The 20,724-nt window shown below is 27.9% G+C and overlaps 1 protein-coding gene across 3 annotated transcripts; it reads left to right on the plus strand.

The window, feature by feature from the left end:
* Window positions 1-10,045: 10,045 nt before the first annotated feature.
* Window positions 10,046-17,119, plus strand: LOC111283802 (protein TIFY 4B-like). Of its 3 annotated transcripts, none has more exons than XM_022872420.2 (9): window positions 10,051-10,428; window positions 10,532-10,674; window positions 10,821-10,990; window positions 12,938-13,028; window positions 13,126-13,288; window positions 13,477-13,542; window positions 15,877-15,934; window positions 16,031-16,245; window positions 16,799-17,119. In XM_022872420.2, exons 1-9 carry the CDS (start codon window positions 10,311-10,313, stop codon window positions 16,813-16,815), a joined length of 1,041 nt encoding a protein of 346 aa, XP_022728155.2. In that variant the 5' UTR covers window positions 10,051-10,310; the 3' UTR covers window positions 16,816-17,119. The 3 variants fall into 3 exon arrangements, with proteins under 3 accessions (XP_089614741.1, XP_022728155.2, XP_022728159.2); XM_022872424.2 differs by having other exon boundaries at window positions 15,880-15,934; XM_089758615.1 differs by lacking the exon at window positions 16,799-17,119 and having other exon boundaries at window positions 10,046-10,428; window positions 16,025-16,163.
* Window positions 17,120-20,724: the final 3,605 nt, after the last annotated feature.

Raw genomic sequence — 20,724 nt, forward strand, 5'->3', positions numbered from 1 at the left:
AGCCCAGTTTGTCATTTTAAGCCTAAAGCCTTTTTTTTGTTTTATCTTATTTTATTAAAAAAACAAAAATACGAAAAAAAAAATAAAAAAAAAACTAAAAAAAAAAAAAGCTGGTGGCAGTGGGTGCTGTGCACGACACCACTGCCACCTCCCTATTCACCACTCACACCCCATGCCCCTACCCTTGCTAGGACCTTGTGCTTACCCAAGCATAGGGCCAACACTAGTAAATAGAAGAAATAAAAGGCAGAGGAAGGTTGGAGCTTGGGTTGCCGTACACGACACCCTCCATCTATCAAGCCCCGTGCCATCTGCCCAAGCATAGGGCCACAGTCGGAGCTTTATAAATAGAGCTCCCAACCGATCCACAAAAGAGGAAAAAGAAAGAGACTTGCAAAAAAAAATATTTTGCAAAAAAATTAAAAAACACAGTCCTCTGGAACGAAAAACCTAACACCGAAAACATATGCAAAAAATCAATCAAAATCAGTTGCAACAAAAAGCAAGTCAGAATGCAAAAAAAAAAAAAAAAAAAAGATGAAAGGTTTTGGTCGAAAGTTCAAAAGCAGATCTAAACCGTTTGGGTCTCCTTTTGGTAAAACGAAAGTCGGACTTGAGTTCAAGAAGTCGAAGGAAGTATTTTGGTGTTCTTTAAAATTTTTTGACACTAATGACAACGGTCGGAACTCATCGCTAACAAGGACCATGGCGACCATTAAGATGAACAATCCCGGCCCTTGACCTATTTGAAAAGAAGGAGAAAGACTTTTTTTTGAAAGGGGAAATGAGGAAATAAACTGAAAAAATTTTTTTTGGGCTTTTATAGAAATCGCCAAAGGCCAAAACAACATCGTTTCATTAAAGGACCAAAACGATGTCGTTTTAAGCCTTGGACAGCACATCAATCCCTCGACCTGACCCGAGGTCCGTGCAATCGACCTAATGACCTGACTCACGGTTTGACCCTTGATCGGTCCAGCTGAACCGACCCAGACCAACTTTAAATTTCTGAATCACCCGAATCAATTGGACCTCACATTGACCGGATCGTTGACTAGTCCTGTTCAGGTAAAATTTTTTATAAATATTTTTATATATTATTTTTATAATATTTATGCATATTAACATATTTAAATTTGTTAGAATAAATTTTTATATAGTTAAAATTTTTATAATTTTGTTAATTTTAAGATAAACCTTAAAAAAATAATAAAAAATAAAAATGAACTTTCTAACAACATAAATTAAATAAAAATGTAAGAAAAGAAATTTTTTATCCGATAATGAAATTCGTAGGTACTATGAATAATGATACTTATGAAATCTCTAAGTGAAAAATTTTTTTAAATACCATCAGTATATTGGAGTATTTATAAAAAAAATTTTCATACAATAAATTTTTTTTAAATCATAAAATAATAAAAAAATTAACTAATAAATTAAGAATAAGTGATAAAAAATGAATGAAAAAAGTAAATTTTATCTGCTGACGGGATTCTAAAAGTATTCTAAATAGATATGCTTTAAGAAATCCCTATGTAAGAAGATTTTTTTAAAATATTATCAGTGTATTGAAATATTTATAAAAAATCTTCAATATAATAAAAATTCTTCTTTTTCTTCAAAGTTTAATTTAATAATATTTCTAAAGAGAAAATAAAATGTGTGCATCAATATGTTAGCATTTGCATTGCATGTATAACATAGTTTTCACGAAAGATAAATTCGAGCCTCCGAGGATGAGATTCTAAGGTATTCCGAGAAACGATGCCTAAGAAATCTCTAGGTGAGAAAGAGTTCTTCTAATGTTATCAACGTACTGTAACATTTTAAGAATTATTTCAATAAAAGGGTTTCAATTTATTTTTCTCGAATAAAATTTGAACACTAAATAATAAAAAGATTAAATAAAAAACTAATTTCCAATAAATAAAAATTCAAGAAAATTATTTTTCAAACATAGAAAATAAGATTGTTTTTATCAAAATCAATGGATAACACATAATTAAGTGATACCGTTTTTAAACGGGCACTATAGGGGTACTAATCCTTTCCCACGCATAACTAACTTCCGAACTCAGACAGTTTCGTAGATCATAAAATTATCTTTTTAATAAATTTTAATTAATTTTAAAATCTTAAAGGATAAATTTTAATAGGTGGTCAATCGCACCTAATAAAAAAAGATTGGTGACGACTCTATTTTTTTTATTTTATTTTCATTTTCAAATTTGTTGGGCGGCTCCATAAACGTTACGACATGAATCATGAGACAATTAGGAAATATGAATTGAATGCTACATAATTGACTATAGTATTAGATAAAATTAAATACAAAATTCTTTCAGATTTGTCACTGTCAAAAATCTGATTTTGTACATTGCACGATATAAGAAGTTTTCAAAGTAAATCTGAACATAAATAATTTCATTTCTAATTTTTTATCCAAAATTTGCTACAATTAAAAAATATAAATTGAAACAAAAAAGATTAAACACAAATGTAAAAAATTAAATCAATAAATCAAATAATTAATATCAACCTAAAGGGCATAGTTTGTTAGAATTGCATATTACAGTGTTAAAGAAGCAAATTGCAATTTCATCGTACAATCTACTAATGATTTGAGTATTGAGTGATTCTATAATATAGCTGATGGCGGCATTTTGAAAGAAGCGTCAACCAAATAAATAACACATATTCTTTAGAGCTCTCACTTTGTTGCAAATTCTCATTCTTTACTATGGAGAAAAATAGAAAGGAAAATAAAAGGAACCGAAAGAATTCATTATCTGGGTCCTCTTCTTCATCCTTGAAAACATCTTTTGGGTCTAAATCCATTGTCAAAGATGAAAACACTTTTTAAGCTTCTCAATGCCAACATTGAGGTTACCTTTAATAACTTTCTTGGTCTTCTTCCACCTTGTCTTCTGCTGCTAGTTAATGTTCCTTATTATAGCCATAGTTTAATCAGCTACAGCTCTTAATTTCTTTGGAGAAATCAAGAAAAGTCAAAGTATCCAAGAAAATTTGAAATTTGGTACAGAATAAATTATGTGTTAGTTTGTTTTCTATCAATTTTTTAGTATAAATAAACAAAGTAAATTCATAGAACACTTGTATTTATTAATTCAAAGTAAAAATATAAAAAAAATAAAATATAGTTATTGTAAATATAGAATAAACATATTTACAAAATAAAAGTATAAATATATTACAAAATTTGTTTATAAACTAATTATACTATCTGTTTTATACATCTGTTTATTTATAAACAGATTTACAGATACATTTACAAAATAATACTTTTGTAAAACTATTTTATTTTGTAAAATAATTATTTTTCTTAACAGATTTTTTAACAGAAAAATAATTATACTGATACAATACGCATGTAAATATTGTATCAATATAAATCCTAAAATCAAAATAAATAAATAAAAAAACAAGTTTCTAAACAAACAAATTAATTTTTCAGGTTTAGGATAAAAAATAAAAAGGTAAAACAAATGAATTTATGAAAGAAATGAGTTTAATTCTTAGTTTTTTGGATCGATTAGTTTTGATTCGTGCAAAATATTTTCAGAATTTCTCTTTTTGTTTGAGATTGGATGGTTTGTATAAAAAAAATAGAAATTAAACTAAATAAAATTAATCATTGAATTTCATGAAACTATTGATCTTAATATTATCTTCAAGAATTGAGCTAAATCTTCCGATAATACCATCTTGAGCGAGAGAAGGAAAATGTGATAAGAATGGTGCGACTCGTAGGAAAACCTGAAGAAGGCTTAGAATTTTTGAACGAGAGGAGTGAAATATTTATGTTAAAACAAAAATCACTTGAATCAGCATAATATTCAATATAAAACTATTAAAAAAAAAAGATAACTGTCAACGTAAGGAATCTTTAGAAATTTTTTTAATCTATAGTAGTATAGATATTCATATGAAAAAAGTGATTCATTAAATTTATTTTTTTTTCACATTGATCTGCCACATACAGTAGTTTAGGCAATAATTCTTAAGGTAGAGATTTCCTTTCAAATAAATTCCAAATACTTGGTATCGTCTTTCAAAAGGCAAATTTAGATTAGACAACTCTTAGCACAAAAGCAAAATATATATGTGGAAATATACCTAACCCTAGTCCCTAGGGTTGCTGAAAACTTGGTATCGTGATATCGTCCATGACTCCACAGTCCACACACATGGTCCCACACACATGGGGAACAATGAAGAGCTTAGAAATCCAAAAAGCAACGTGTCCACTATTAGTTATTTGGCAATATTTATCATGTGGATTACGAAAATGAGAAAGACAAACCTCAAACTAATTCTATACAGATAATACCAATGCGTTGCCAAAACAGGTATATGCCCCAGCTTGATGACTTTCATTAATGGATCATAGAAGAGACTTTAGACAGCGTCACCCTCTTTGCAAAGGAAGGGGTGAAAGCAGGCAACTGCCTTGGAGCCTTTGATCATCAAAGCTGTACTTCCGAGTTGGAATTATATGGAGCCGCAGCCAGTCCATAATGGTTGGCTCAGAGGGCCAGGCCTTGTCTGTTCATAGCGAGAATATTGTTTTGTTTGGCTTTATAAGGATTAAAAGGCGGATCTTGATAAGGACCTTATAACTTATGATTTCATTATCTATTTCTGAAAATATAACTTATGATGATTGTGTCATCCTTAATATCTAATAATGTAAAATCAAATCCATACTACTAAAAAAGTTTTTTTTTTTAAAAAATGATATTACAAGTTACAATCATAATCAAGTATGAAAAATCATATATAATATTATATTACAACATATATAAAAATCTGATAAGATTTATTTACATAAATGTTCAGGTAGATAACCTATATTATTGACACGTAAGATATTTTCAAATAATTTTATTAAATCAATTATTTAATTTTAAAAAATTTTAAAGTTTCAAATTTTACATTTATCAAAATCTTTCAAAACATATAAGATTTATCTTAATTTAAATCTAATAAAATATATCTTCTTATATTTCACTCTTACCTAATTCAAATAGTTTTTAAAGATTAAATTCCTAAATCTTAGGAATTATAAAAAATTAAACACTATCTAAATTAATATTCATATAAATTTAAATAAATAAAATTTATAGTTGAACCACTATTATTTACCAATTTTTTGTCTTTATTTTTTTATAATTTAAAATAAAAAAATATTTTATCTCAATTTAAAATTACACACATATCTAAATTCAAAATTATATTAACTTCTTTTATCTTAATTTAAAATTAAACTTGGATAAACTAAATTTTTAAAATTTTAGATTTTTTTAAATTAAATAATTATTAAATATATATTTATGATTTTTTTTCTTAGAATCAATATTTTCTTTTTTTTTTTTTGTTATAAAGTTTTGAGAAGGTAAAGTTTCAAAATTAAATATGAAAAAGTTTTTCATGATATATCACATGTGTAAATCTTAGTTTTTACACTAAAGTAATATATACTTTTAAAAATTTATATAATTGTGAATAAGAGATTAACTTTCTCATTGATATTTGTATATAATTTTACTTTCATAATTTAAAACTTTCATAATGCTTATTTAGATTCTTTCATAATAATTTATATATAAACAATTTTTTTAATTTTAAACTACAAATTATAACTGATTATAATTATTTTTATTTATCTATATATAATATAAAAATTAATATAAATTAAAATTTTTAATTACAAAAATATATAATAAAAAACTCTGTGCACGGCACAGGTAAAAAAAAAAAACTAGTTATTAAATATAATGACAGTAGAGTTTTTTGAATTCTACATACGAGATTAAGATGGTGATACATGTTCTTTATATATTTTAAAAAAAAAAATTAAAATGAAACATGTGTCATCATCTTAATTTCACTTGTGAAGTTAAAAAACTCAACTGTTAGTATATCAAATAATTTATCATCAAGTATTATCTTTATATATAAGAAATCATTGAATAAACAAACCAATAAATTAATATATATATATATATAACTAGATAAAATTCAATATAAAGTTAAAAAAAAAAAAAAACTATGCATAATGAGATTTGAATTTAAAACTTTAAGGTTGAAAGAAAAAGTTAATTAGTCCAATAACAATCCTTGAATTGAAAAAAATATAATAAAACTGAAAAACTCGAATCTAAAAGAAAAAAAAGTCATGATTCAATATTTGTAATTGAATTATATAATTATTGAATAAATTCAAATGTGATGATAAATAATATGTTGATAAACCAAGTTTATAAAATGAGAAATATTATAATCATATTAAGAAATTATTATCATGTTAGGTAAAACAAAAGTGTTATGATAAAACTAATATGTTGATACTTTAGCTCTCGAAATAATAATCTACAGATTCGACTATTGGTGGTCTTAGATTGCAATGGCTATTAAATTTTTGGTTTCATTAGAGAAATTAATTGGGATAATATTCTCTAAGATGGAAGTTAGTGCAATTTTTAATGGGTTGTAAGTGGCATGAGAGCATGGATGTAGGTTTCTTTCTTATCTTGGAATTTGATTCTCTCGTGCTATGAATTCATAAAAGAACTTTAATTGAAAATTCCTTTTTATAGGGAAGTTGTTGTAAGATTTTCAATAATTTTATACAAAATTCAAGTCTACATAAAATCCTGATTTCCAATTCAATTGATGTTTGAACTTAATGATTTTCACCGCAATAATGAATTAATAAAAATATACCTTGATCCATAATAAAATTTTTAAAGAAAAATCTTAAAGAAACTTGATTTCTTTCTTTTGACTCTTTTAAATTCTGATGTACATTTCTATGGAAAAGAAAGTATTGATATATAGGTAGAGAGAAAATCAATTTCTAAAATAAAAGCCCTTAATTCACACATTCCATCGGAGCATGCAATTATTAGAAAACTTGAAAATTGCTCGTTACACCCATTTCACACATTTTTTTTTATGAAATATAAATTATTTAAAATTTAACTTAATAATAAATATATATGTTTTTTATATAAAAATTTGAATTCACATATTCTCAAATAAAATTATAATTAATTAGTAAAATATTTTCTAATTTTAATTATTTAAAATCATAATATTTTAATATAAAATAAAAATATGATTTAAATATGATTAATAGTGTACATATGTAATTTTCATTTATTCTGAATTTTCCATAATTACTTGAATTTAATTCTCAAGTTAAAAACTATATATATACATATATTATTTTCAAAATATTCTCCCCATATTTTGACTCATTAAATCATTTTTTATCCTAAGAAAAATTTTGAAAGAAAAAATATCACTAAAAAAATCCAATTCCAATTATTGAAAAATTTTATAATAATAATAATAATAATAATTATTATTATTATTATTATTATAATATGTAAATAAATAGAATCATTAATCCTAAATTTAACATTAAAAATATACATATATAACACAATTTATATATATATATATAATAAAATATAAAAGGTATACTATAAAATATTCCTATATTCCTAAACACCTTTTTAATTTAACATTTGGACGGAATCAAAAAATTTAGGCTTGATTAAGTAGTGTTAATAATAGTCTAACAAGTTTTACCTTTCTGATTCAAAAAATATTTTTGTTCATAAAAATTTGGAAGACGAGCACAAAAAAAAAAAAAAAAGGCCATAGCGTTGATTCTTTGACCTACCGAATTAGTTGCGTCTAATAATTCAAATATATGTATTTATTTGTCTTATGTAGACTATATAAAATAAAATTATTTTATTATAATTTATATTGATATGAGAAAAGTATATATAATTTTTTAAATTCATTCATATATCTTTTTTATCATATCCTGATTTATTGCTTGAGTGGTGTTATTTATGATTAAAAAATTAATTTTTAAAAAAATTATTTAAATATTCATTAGTTAATTGTCTTTTTGTCTTTCACGCTCTTTTTTAATAAATTATCAAAAATTTATTTTCAAAATTTTTTTTTAATGTACCAAAAATTTATATTTTAAAACTTCTTTACCGTACAAGAAAATACATTTTCAAAAAAAATTACAATAATCTAGAAATGTATTATAATTATTTAAAAATTTAGTTTCGAAAGTAATTTTTTTTTGTTTATTTATTACAATCCTTCGATTAATGTCTAGTACAAAAATATCAGATATCCCTTATTATAATTTTTAAACAAATTTTTAATGATTTCTTTAAGGTATGAATTGTTTAAATCAAGTAATAAAAACTTTTAATTTTTTGATTGTACTATCTGTTCAATAATGTTTGCATATTTTTTTTATTCTAACAAATGTATAAATGAGAAAAATCGATAATTATTAAGAGGTGTTAATGCAAATTGACTATTGCATCATATGTGATAAGAAAGTCACACTCCATCAAACATGATGCAGTTGTCAACTTGCATAAGCACATTTTCATACATAACGATTACTTTTATATGCATATTTATCATAATTATAAAATTATGTTATTAAACAAACAGTGTTTGATGACTGAAAGATTAGAGGTTTTAATTGTCAAATTTGTTAATCTGCTAATGATATTGTCAGAGTTAATGTTCCTTATCGTTTCAAATTATTGTGTGCCAAAAATCTATGAATATTCGAAAACTATTGAAGAATTTCGAAAATATACTTTTAAAAATTAGTGAAAGCTTTTAAAAATAATTATCCAAAAGCTTTTAAGGGATTCCAAAAATAAATTTTTTAAATTTTTTAAATGATTCTAGACATCAATTTATAAAAATCTTCAATAATTTTTGGATATTCATTTTTTGAATGTTTGAATCACACTCCAAATTGCATTAAAAAATTTTAAATATTAAATTTTTTGAAACTAAATACAAAATCAAATAAAAAAAAGTTCACCTTTAATTTTAAGTTATCTAAGGTTAAATAGATTATTAAGATTTGATTTGGGTTTAATCCTTCAAAAGTTTAGAGTTTTCGGGTGAAGAAAATGAGGTACGAGAAGATGAGTGTTTAAATTTTATAATAAATTTATGTTTTAGGTTTGGAATGTATTAAATAAAAAATTAGATGTTAATAATAACACGGGGTAAAAAAAAAACTTGGGTGCAAATGGCACCATTCTTGGGTTAATCCAATAGTTCGACGAAAAGCGAGAAATTACGTGGTGCCTCAGGGTGGCATCTTGCATAAGCGACTTTTTACGCATAACGATTTCTCTTATACGCGAGTTCATCAAAATTGCAAAATTATTATAAATGTTATTAAATGAATAGTATTTAATGATCGAAAAATTAAAAGTTTTAATTGTTAAATTTGTTAGTCTGCTAATCATATTATCAAGATTAATTTTTTTTATGATGTCAAATTATTGCGTAACATAAATCTATAATATTTGAAAATTATTAAAAAATTCTAAAAATATACTTCTAAAAATTCATAAAAATTTTTGAAAATGATTATCCAAAATTATTTAAAGGATTTCAAAAATAAATTTTCAAAAATTTTTAAATAATTTGGAACATCAATTTATAAAAATTTTTAATAATTTTTGAAAAATTATTTTTTAAATATTCGAATCATATTTTAAATTGTACCATAAAATTTAAATTTTAAAATTTTTTTAAATTAAATACAAAATTAAACAAAAAAATTAAAAAATTATATCTAATTTTAAATTATCTAACGTTAAATGGGTAATTAAAATCTAATTTAGAATTTAATCCTTTTAAGAGTTTAGAGCTTTCGAGTGAAGAATATGAGATATGAAGAGACAAGGGTTTGAATTTTATAATAAATTTATGTTTTAAATTTGGTTGGGTGGAATAAAAAATTAGATGTTAATAATAATACGGAGTAAAGAAAAAAAAAAAAAAAAACTTGGGTGCAAATGGCACCATTCCTATTACTTTGAGTTTTTCCTTCTAGAATGACGTGGGTTAATACGGTAATTTGACGAAAAGCGAGAAATTACGTGGCGCCCCGGGGTGGTAATGTGGAGAAAAAAAGAAAATAAATAAAAAAAGGTTTAAAAGGAAGGCTGAGACGCTGCGACCTAAGGCTCTCTCAAAGTCACGCACTCTCTCTCATTACTCTCACTCTTCGTGGCAGAACAAAAAGCCCCTGGAGCACTTTCAATTTACGAAATTAGTAATCACAGAAATCAGTGGAGAGTGCGAAAAATCCCTTGCCTTAACCCCTTCCTCTCATCGAATGATCGATCCCGCGGCGACTCGGGGAGAAACTAAGAAATTAGAGCTATAAGGCAGCTGATTAGTTAACCGGAAAATTAGACTCCATGTCGCCGGGAGAAACGGTCTCCCAGTCACCTCTAGACAAGCCTCTCAACCAACTCACTGAGGATGACATTTCTCAGGTCACCCGCGAAGATTGCCGCCGTTACCTCAAAGAAAAAGGTCTCTCTTTGCATTTTCTTGTGTATTTTTTTTCTTTCTATGTAAAAGTGCGTGAATGTTGTGTTTCTAATTTTTATCTTTTTTTGGTTTTATTTGCTTGTAGGGATGCGGAGACCGTCGTGGAACAAATCGCAGGCGATTCAGCAGGTGATCTTGCTGAAAAATCTTCTCGAAACGACAACAGATTCGGACGCCATCGAAGCTCGCAAAAAACTTTGTATTCCCTGCCCCGAAAATCCGCCTCGTGTGCGTGCATTTTTTTCGATAAATAAATCTTATTTTATTTTATTTTTCTTTATTCTAGGCATGAAAAGTGCCAGTGGTAGACATATTTTTTTTTAGAAACTTTTCTCTTTTAGTCAAACTAGTTGAATTAAATAAAATTTTCGCAGGTCGTTTTTTATTCAACTGTTCTGCCGAACGAAACGACACAGCATAACGGGATCCTGGTACCAGCCAACAAATCCATTCCTTGTCCCTGTCCAGATCCCTCCAAGTCCGATTCTCCCGGCGATAATTCCTGTCGAACCGCCATCTCTGGAAATGACTCTGTTTCTCCAAGGTTGTTTATATTTGGCACTCTATTGTTTTCATTTTCTAAATAACCCTAGTTTTGCATGGAATAAAAGCATTTGAGCTAAGTTCGATGAGAGTGAGATCATTTATTCTCCTATTCTTCGGGAAATTTGATCCAATATATTGCTGGTCAAGCTTGTTCGAGATTGATGGTTGCTAGAGTCAACGGTTAAAAATGAGCATTTCAATGTGAATGGAATATGAATTTGCACATGTGCCCGAATACTCTGTGTGATATCTGTCATTTCGGAGGTCGAATTTGTGCTTGCAATTACTACCAAATCTTTTGGTCAACAATGACGGCATGCCAATCATAAGTTCTTTTTCTCCTAGTATTAGACATGCAATGTGGATTCTGGCGGATCCTCAAGAGTTAATTCACCCAATTATGCTCTATAATTAATTCTAACGATTTAAATTGATGGATAATCAGATGCGCCACACCAGCATATTTGTTTCTGGAATGGCATGGGATGCACGGAAGGATCGATGATGGTATTAAACATGGGATAAATGATGTGACATCACGCTAAGTGTTGATATTTTTTTTTTAGTTTGTCAGAGTCATCATAGAGTAACTGTATTAAGGTCTTGATGCTATAAATGTCTTTTAACTCAAAACAATGATGAAACTCTAAGTTACTGGTACATATTAATTCCAAGGATGAAGGTGAGTAGTTTATAACTCATTGGTCTTGTCATTAAAATGGAATGACATTGAAGTTAGCTATAGAAGAAATATGGAGTAAGTTCCAGACGCGTTTTTTGCTTGTTAGAGTGCTTGACTATCGTCTCATCTGGGAATAAGCGCCTCTTCGCTGTCTATGGTTAGCTTGCATTGGACTGATTCCGAATTTATTGTCCTACTTTTGATGACAAAACCAAATCTAGCTCCTATAAATAAATCAAGAGCTCTTGATGGAGAAAGTAGGTGATGGAAACATCGAAATATTAGAAGAAAAATTGGCATTTTAAAGGATGTTTGCTTGACAATTTTATTAACTGAAATGTAAACTAAGAAAGTGTGCTAAAGCTTACATTTCAAAGCATGTTATATGGTATACATATAATACATCACCTAGAATATTGGAGATTAGCAATTTTCGCTTGTCAAATGTGGGTTTGCTGTTGATGTTTCTCTGTGATCAGCACCAACTGTAGAGGAACTAGATTCTTTCAGGAATATTCAAGAATAAAGTAGTTGAAATCTTGTAGTTCTGTTATCAAAATTTTGGCTTGTCATAGGTCCTCTGTTTATAACTTGCATGACAACTGTTTTTTTGGCCAAACATGACTACCGATTAGAGGTTCATGTAGATAGGTAAGGGCGATTATAGCGTATTACTTTCACTGAATATTTCTTCTCAACCTTCATGATTTTGGCTTTACCTCCTAGTTGTGTAGTTAATATTTCACTGGTGTTGCTGATTTTATGATCATTTATTTGTCTTCATAAAAATTCTTGAAAAAGTTTTTACCACCTTCCAAGTATCAGGATAAGAGTTGATCAAATAAGTGTAGACTTGTAGCATTACACAGAGATGGTAGTGGCTGTGAGTGTTTTCTTCGTCACCTTTTGTAGTGAAGGATTTTGAGGAGATTAGACTTATTTGTTTACTGGTTGAACTCCACTACTTCTTTACTTTGATAGCAAGCTTCATTTCATATTAGATTTTCGCATTGAAATCTTGTATCTTATTATTTTGGTTCAGATTATTTATGGTTTAAAAAATAAATACTCGGCAGTCATAGTTCATTGAAGCATTACCAACTTAAGAACAATTTATATCAAATTGTTTTTGAGTGAAAATTTTGAGCCTTGATCTAGACTGACCTTGAGCATGTCTTCTAAGGAAGATATCATATTACTGATTTTTTCTTACTTGTATATTACTAATTGAATTTAAAAGACTGAAGAATTCTCAACCTCCAGAACCGCAGGTGCAGCAAAAGAGCCAGCAGGACAGATGACAATTTTCTACTGTGGGAAAGTGAATGTCTATGATGATATGCCTGGTTGCAAGGCAATATACATTCCTCTTTTCTTTATAGTTCAGACATTATATTGGGTATATCACTGTAAACAAGTGTTATCTTATTCATTTTACAATGGTTTTGCAGGCGGAAGCAATCTTGCAGCTTGCTGCAAGCCCAGTCTCCTTTCGCAAAGAAGCTCTAGTTGATCAAAAGACTGCACCATGGACTATACCATGCCATTTACAGGCTGCAGGTATCAAAATGAGCCCATGTTCTCCAATCGGTATGTTGCCATCGATGCAAACAGGTAGGCTTTTGAGTTGAATGAACCTGTTTTAGTTCGTAATGAACCATGTTATATGCCAAGAGTCTCTATGAATGGGAGATGTACTGGCTTGATTTCAAGGTGCACTTCAAAATGGGTATGATACAGTGTCTAGATCGCAGGATAATTCTCTAATGATTATTGGCATGGCATTTTCTATTTCTTTGCAGTAAAGGTTGGAGAAAACTGTCACTTTCCTCGAGAAGAGAGCAATATATCTCGTGAAAACAGCCTTGGTAACTGCTTCCTTCTAATTATCTTATAAAATCTCTGCTTTTAATATTATAAAATCTTATAAAATGCTATTAGCTGCATTTTGTTTTGATCTTGGTTAAATTTTAACCTTTTGGTTCTAAAACCTGTCTTTTCAGCATTAAGCTATCTTCATTGAATGCTAAATTCTGTACAGTTGAACTAATTGAACTACACCAAGGGTGCAAGTGTGATGAAAATTCGTTAATTTAATGAATTTGATTGGAATTTACTACTCCCTTGTCTGTAGTTCTCATGCTCGTTAGCACTCTGCCGACTTTATTTCTTATCATCTCCATAATGATTTTAAATATGCCAGAGCCAGTCTCCATGTGCCTCCACCCTCCTTCCCCTCCTTTTTTTCTTTGTTTTCTTCCTTTGTCAAATCCTTTATGCTGGTTGTAACCTAGAACAACTATAATGGTTGATCTTCTTTTTGTTATACTGATTGCGTGTGAAGTGAAATAAATGAAACTTCAGCTGAACTTGATAATGGGTAAACTGCTTTTATAATAAACTTGGTCCTGGAACAGACATGATGGCATCCAAACATGGTTTATTTGTTGGAGTAACATGTATCCTGTATCCTGGTCTATTTTTTACTATATGAGAACTGACGTTTTATATCCCCACCCTGTCACCTCTCCTCTAAACCTCCCAACGATAAAAAAAAAAAGCTAGAACAGATTTGTCTGTACAATCTATTAGAAGTTACTCTCAATTGCTTGTCTGCTTGAGTAGATAATTCTGGTATTTTGCCTACAGATTTTTGGGCTATGGCTCTATGATTATTTCCCGTTTCTCATTTTCTTTGATATGAAATAGAAGGATACGGTGTTTCTTAGGTGGTGCTGTACTGGGATGGACTAACTGACCTTGATTCTGAGCCATGACAACTCTGGTGGACCCTTGATAAAATCTCAAGAGATTTATGTCTAACTTGAGAACTGCTGTATAGAGAAACAAATGTCATTTAGGCTCCATATGGTACAATGGAAAATCACTTCCGGGAATGATTTTCCGCTTTTTTTTTTTTTTTTTTTTTTTTGTGTTTGGATGACCAAAAAATGATGAAGTCAACAGAAATTGATTTCTAGTCAAAAGCTAACGGTGCCCATTTGAGAGTAATTGTCTTCTATTCCTTTAGTCCGGAAGACAATTTCTTCCAGCTCAACTTCTCTCTCCTTCTCTCAAAAGGCAAGCATATCTACAATACTTTAGCTTACAATCTTCACAAATCCAGCAAACAAGCTCCAATTTCCTTCTCTAACACCAATCTCTCTTCTAAACTCATTTCTTGTTGATTTCTTCTCTTCCTTCAAATACAATAAGCCACCAAAAAGGCAAGAAAGCTCCCTAACATTCCCATGGCAGCAACAAGAAAACTCACAAGATCTCATAAAAGTCATTTTCTTCATCAAAAGCTTTCTCTATCCTCCTTGATCTCCCTTTTGGAGCTTCAATCTCTAAGCTTATCTTGTATGCCCATGGGTATTTTGAAAAAAAATCATTGTTTTCTCAAATATTGTTATTTGGTTATTTTATTTTGTTTATTTTGTGTGTTTTTATGTATTTAAAATGAATATGTTGAGTTAAAGAAGGCTTTAAAAGAGAAGATTAAACGAAGGAGAAGATTAATAGCGAAGAAAATGTATTTGTTTTCCTTTGAAACAAACACCGACAAATATTTTTCTCTAAAGTGATCCAAACACTGAAAAATTATTTGTTTTCCAAAAATTTTCTTCAAGGAAAGTCTTTTATTTTCTGGATGTTATTTTTCGATTTCCAAATGGAGCCTTAGCATGCATTTTCAGCTTCATCTGTTGGTTTAGCTGGGTAAATCCACTTGCAACCTGGACATCAGATTTATTAGAGATAAAGCTTTTTAGCATTATCTGAATATCACAAGCTAGTACAAATCGGCCAAACTGTGGAAGCAAAGTTGTTCTTTCTTGTGCCTTTTCTTTATCTGCGAACATTCTTTTGGGGTCAAGTCAAAATTCCTTTTTTATTCCAAAAATGAAATAGGATTGAGTTTTGAATTTTAGATGCATGTTTTATGTGTTTGTGCATAAATATTAATGTGATAACTGGTACTGTCAATAAAGCCCGTAAAGCTCATTTTCATGGCTGGAATGATTTCTAGTCATTAAGGTAATCATTTGATCTAATGATCAATTGATGAAAAGAAACCAATATATTATGGTTTTCACAAAATATACAAGACGGTGGTGTCTTTTCCGCATTGGTGATATCGACTTTCTCAATAATTTGTCTTTATTTGCTTTTAAGTATTATTTTATGTAACTTGCTTCCAGAAGGTCCCAATAGCAGAAAAGCATTGGTGCAAAGATATCTTGAGAAGAGGAAAGACAGGTATCTTTCATGGCAAATATGTCATACATCAGAACCAAATAAGCCTACAGTCTAGTTTGCTTTGCTGTTTGTTTCTCATACCCCTGTTAGATGAAGGTTTAAGAACAAGAGAAAGTTGGCAACGTCTTCATCTCCTACCTTAGACATCTACTTAAATCAAGTGGGAGATCAGTTCTCAAATGAGCAGCAGTTGAAGCAAAGTGAACCATATTATTCTCCCCAAGCATGGCCACCTCACACACCTCTTTGGTGCAGCTCCATTGAAAATGTTCCAAAGATTGCCAGTCTTGCTACACCCCCTGATGCGAAAGGTGAGAGTGACTTATCTCTTGCACGCCTTGTCTTGTCTTTATGCGATAATGGGTTTGAACTAATGAGAAGCCAATGTCCCATTCTCTTTGCATATAACTGATTTTGAAACTTCCACCCCCAGCCCCAGATTTCATCATCATTCTGCAATTTCGTAAGTTATTACCTAGTGGAAATGTTAGGTCGTTATTTATCATAATTTGTAGCTTCTTTGGATTCTAACAGCAGGAAAGGAAGCCCGGTTGTGGATTCTCTTATTTGGACAGTTTTGCTGGGGCTTTTATTATATGAGTCTTACACTAGTGCCACTAGTTAGTATAAACTTTCCTGTTAGCTCAATATCGTTCAACGGCCTGAACTGATCATTAGCAGAAATGCATCATATTTATACAGTAAACTTGCATAATTTAATGGACTAGTATTACCAGGCGAGCCGGTCATCTCCTTGCATTTCATCTTGTATAATTTTTCACTATTCTTATTATTATATCAAACTATTATCAGAACATCTGAACATGGAACTTAAGATAAATGGATGTGATTGCCTTATTGCAGATGTATTTAAAATATGAGCTTGGATCAGCCATGACTTGGTGGCCAAGGCCTAAGTACGGATGCAGGTATGGATGAAGCATGCTCACAGTGTATCTTTCCTTTTAAGAGTATGTAGCATAATATTTAACCTGTTGTATTAATTGAGGCCATGGTTACGTAGCTAAATGAGGAATCTAGTTCAGTGCTGCTGATCTATATTTTTCTTTGTACGATTTCATTTAGTGAATTGCAGTAAGCTAAATGATGATGTAGGCAACTGAAAGAGAAGAGTTACTTATGTTGGACCATGGTTATTTTATGCAACAAAGTTTTTCTAGCTAATATCAATCTTTCATATGAAATTGAAAACAAATGAACCATTTGAAAGTTTTAAAAAAACATGGTATAGCAAAGTTAAATATTATAGGTCACATCTCCAGACAAATGAACCATGATCTAACAAGCTCAAGAGGGGAGCTATGTTGGGTTTTGAACGTAATTGAAACATGCGTATACACGACATGCATGCATTTGATCATGTGCAAGATTTAGCTTATAATTTTTATTTTTATTTTTTGTGTCAAGCATTAATCCTTTAAGATCACGAAGTTAGGCTGTAAAATTTCAGATTCAGTCATCCAAAGGGTCTAGCTTCTAACGAAAGTTTACATGAATAGGAAGTGAATGATCTCTCTTGAAGGAGGAGAAGAATAGATGGCCAAACATTATTCCAGTAGTGTTTGCGGTAGCATCTCTCTTTAATTTTCGAAGGAATTCTCAACGCATGAGATCATGGAATTGATGAATAATCTTTACGTTACGAGGACTGGTCAAAGGGTCTTTAAATAGAGTGTCTAGCCTTTGCCCTCCTCCTAGTAGGTTTAGTGTATTTCACTATTCTCTTTGAACTTTTAAATTTTTTAATTGTCTCTTAAAATTTTTAAATACATTTTTTATCAATTTTTTAATTGTGAAATTTGGTTTCTGGTTTTATTTCTTACCTTTTTCTCAGGTTAAAATTTTTGTACACGGTTTCCTGTTGAAATCTTATGAATTTTCTTCATTTTCTAGGAATAAAAAATTCATTATATTCAAAATGAAAAGAGGAATAACAAGGTTGCAAGCAACTTATGAAATGCCCGTTACAATTCAAACCCAACAAAAACAAATAAAAGAGACAGAGAAGAGATAAAAGGGAGGTAAACAATTAAATGTGAGTCAGTGAAATTAAGGTTTTGTTTCTTAGTAAAAAATAAATTTTAAAAAATTATTTTTATATTTTTAAGTATTTGATAGAAAATTGACTGATGAACAAAAAATGATTTATTAATTAACAAAAAATATTTTTTAAAAAAGGTAAGATAATTTTTGAAAAAAAAAATTTATGAATAAAATTATTTATTAACGTATTTGAGTATAGTTTTATTTAAGTGAGATTTTATACATGATTTTTTTAAGTTTAAATTTAATTTAATTCGATTCAAAATATTATTAATATTAATAAATAATTTTTTAATATTTTAATTTTAAATATTTTTATAATTATACTCAAATAAAACTTTGAATGTAATATTTAAATTCAAGTTTGATTTAGTTTGACTTAAAATATTATTATATTAATAAAAAATATTAATTTTAATTAAAATATTTAAATATTAATATTAAAATTTTTTTATATTTTAATTTTAAATATTTTATTTTTTATATTATTAAAAATAAATATTTTAAATATTTTAATAATAAATAGTATTATATTATTATTTTAATAATAAATAATAAAATATATAATAATATTTTTATTATTTTAATAATTAAATTACATTTGCAGTTAAATTAAAGATTAAAAATTTATTTGAATAAAAATTAAAAATTAATTTAAATGTAAATTAAAATTTAAAGATTTATTTGATTGTAATGATAAAATTTATTTAAATAAAACGATAAAACTTTTTTTTTTTTGTTATTTTAACCTATTTTCTTTTGGCAGGTTAGTCTCTGATTGGAGAAGGCAAGAAAAGTCCCCTAACCAGGCCACGAGGCCATGACCAACGTACCACACGCTCTAGTGGTCGACAATTTCTCACCAAACTCCCACCACACCACTACGCACTAGCCTCAAAGCTTGCCCATGAACTGAATCAAAGGCCTTTCAGTTTCTTCTCCCCTCCTCCAATTCCTATTGATCCTCTATCTTCGTGTGCTTTATTCGTGCTTTACTTACTGCTCATTAAAAAGTGGGTCCGCCATTGCTTTGTGATGAACATGATTTGCCTTTCAACTAGCTTATTCATATTGCACTATGATTTGATTAAAGCCACTAATGTCAGGCTTTGCCCTTTTTCATTTTTTTCTCTCTTGAAATTATTTACATCTCAATTCGAATGCACCTTTTCCTAACAAGACAAAAGAGAGCATCACAATTGCATCCTCCAAATAACCTTCTCTTACCAAAATATAATCGTGCATAAGGATAAATTAAATGTGTATTGGTATTATATTTATTTTAGATTAAATATATGTAAAATATAAAAATAATATTATAATTTATATTGATATATTAAATATTTTTATTTTTATAAAATTTTAAATTGTATAATTTTATATATTTTTTATTATTTTCATATCATATTTTTAAATTTTATTTAAAATGATCAAATTTAAGATAAATTATAGATAATAAAAAATAGGTGAAGGAGTAGATCAACATTAAAGATCAAGTGAAGGAATAAATGTTTTGAGTAAACTAATCTCTAATTTAATTAGCTTACGCAGGAGGTGGGAAGGATTATCACTTTGCTAGGGTATCTATAATTAAAAATTGTAACAGATTGAGTCGAGATAAATTTTTATTTGTTATAAATTTAATTTAATTTTATATTTATAAAATTAAAATTTGATTTGATTTAAAATTTTTTTTTATTTTTTCATAATCAAACTCAATATGATTTAATATTATATAAATTATATACGATCTGATTTAATTTAAAATTAATAAAATATTATTTTTATATATAAAATATTATTTTTAATATAAATATAAAAATAAATAAATAAATTATATATATCAAATCAAATTAAGTTAAATTTATCTAAAATTTAATTTAATTTTATTTTTCGTAATTATTTGATCCTACTTAAAACTTAATTTTTTAAAAAAAAATTAATTCTATTAAGATAAGATAAAATTGAAATCCGTCGGCTTGAACTATCAACCCTACCCATGATAAAGAAATAGAGAGAGACTGTTGTGGTGTGCTCTAAATATTAAAAAAAGACAGAGAGAAACATCATTTTCAACAGTGATAGTATTTAATTTAATGCAGATCCTGGAAAGTGACTTTCTTGACTTTCATTTCATTTTGATTAAATTGATATTTTGGATTAAAATAAACTCAAGGATAGCATCTCAGCCGTATAATTGGAGATTTCCCATTGCAATTTTTTTTTTTTTTTAAGTAATGCTCCTCCGTCCTACTTTGCATGTTTTTTAGTGATTTTTTTATCAAATTAATTCAATTTTGACCATCATTTTTATTAAAATTATAAAATTAAAAAACTTTTAAAAATTAGATTTCTAAATTTTGAATTTTAAAATTTTCAAAACATATTTATAAAAATTTTTAATTTAATATAACTTTTTAAAAAAATAATGATCAAAATTAAATTTGTTTGATAAAAAAATGAATAGAGGACATAACAAATGAGAGCAGAAGGAGTATTTAAAACTAAATATTACATTTATATAATCAATTAAATAGTTAATTATTATATTATAATTAAGTTATAATTATTAAATAATTAATTAATAAATTATAATTTAATTAAATAATTAAAACCGACTTTAAATTTAGAATTTTAGGATTCAAATGACTTATTAAATCTTCGGAGATTATTTAAGTATAAAATTAAAATAGAAGTTAATTTTATATTATAACAATCTATTATTT

The sequence above is a fragment of the Durio zibethinus genome, chromosome 3 (genome assembly GCF_047325235.1).
Source record: "Durio zibethinus cultivar Kanyao isolate XHJ-2024 chromosome 3, ASM4732523v1, whole genome shotgun sequence".
NCBI classification, from domain to species: domain Eukaryota; kingdom Viridiplantae; phylum Streptophyta; class Magnoliopsida; order Malvales; family Malvaceae; genus Durio; species Durio zibethinus.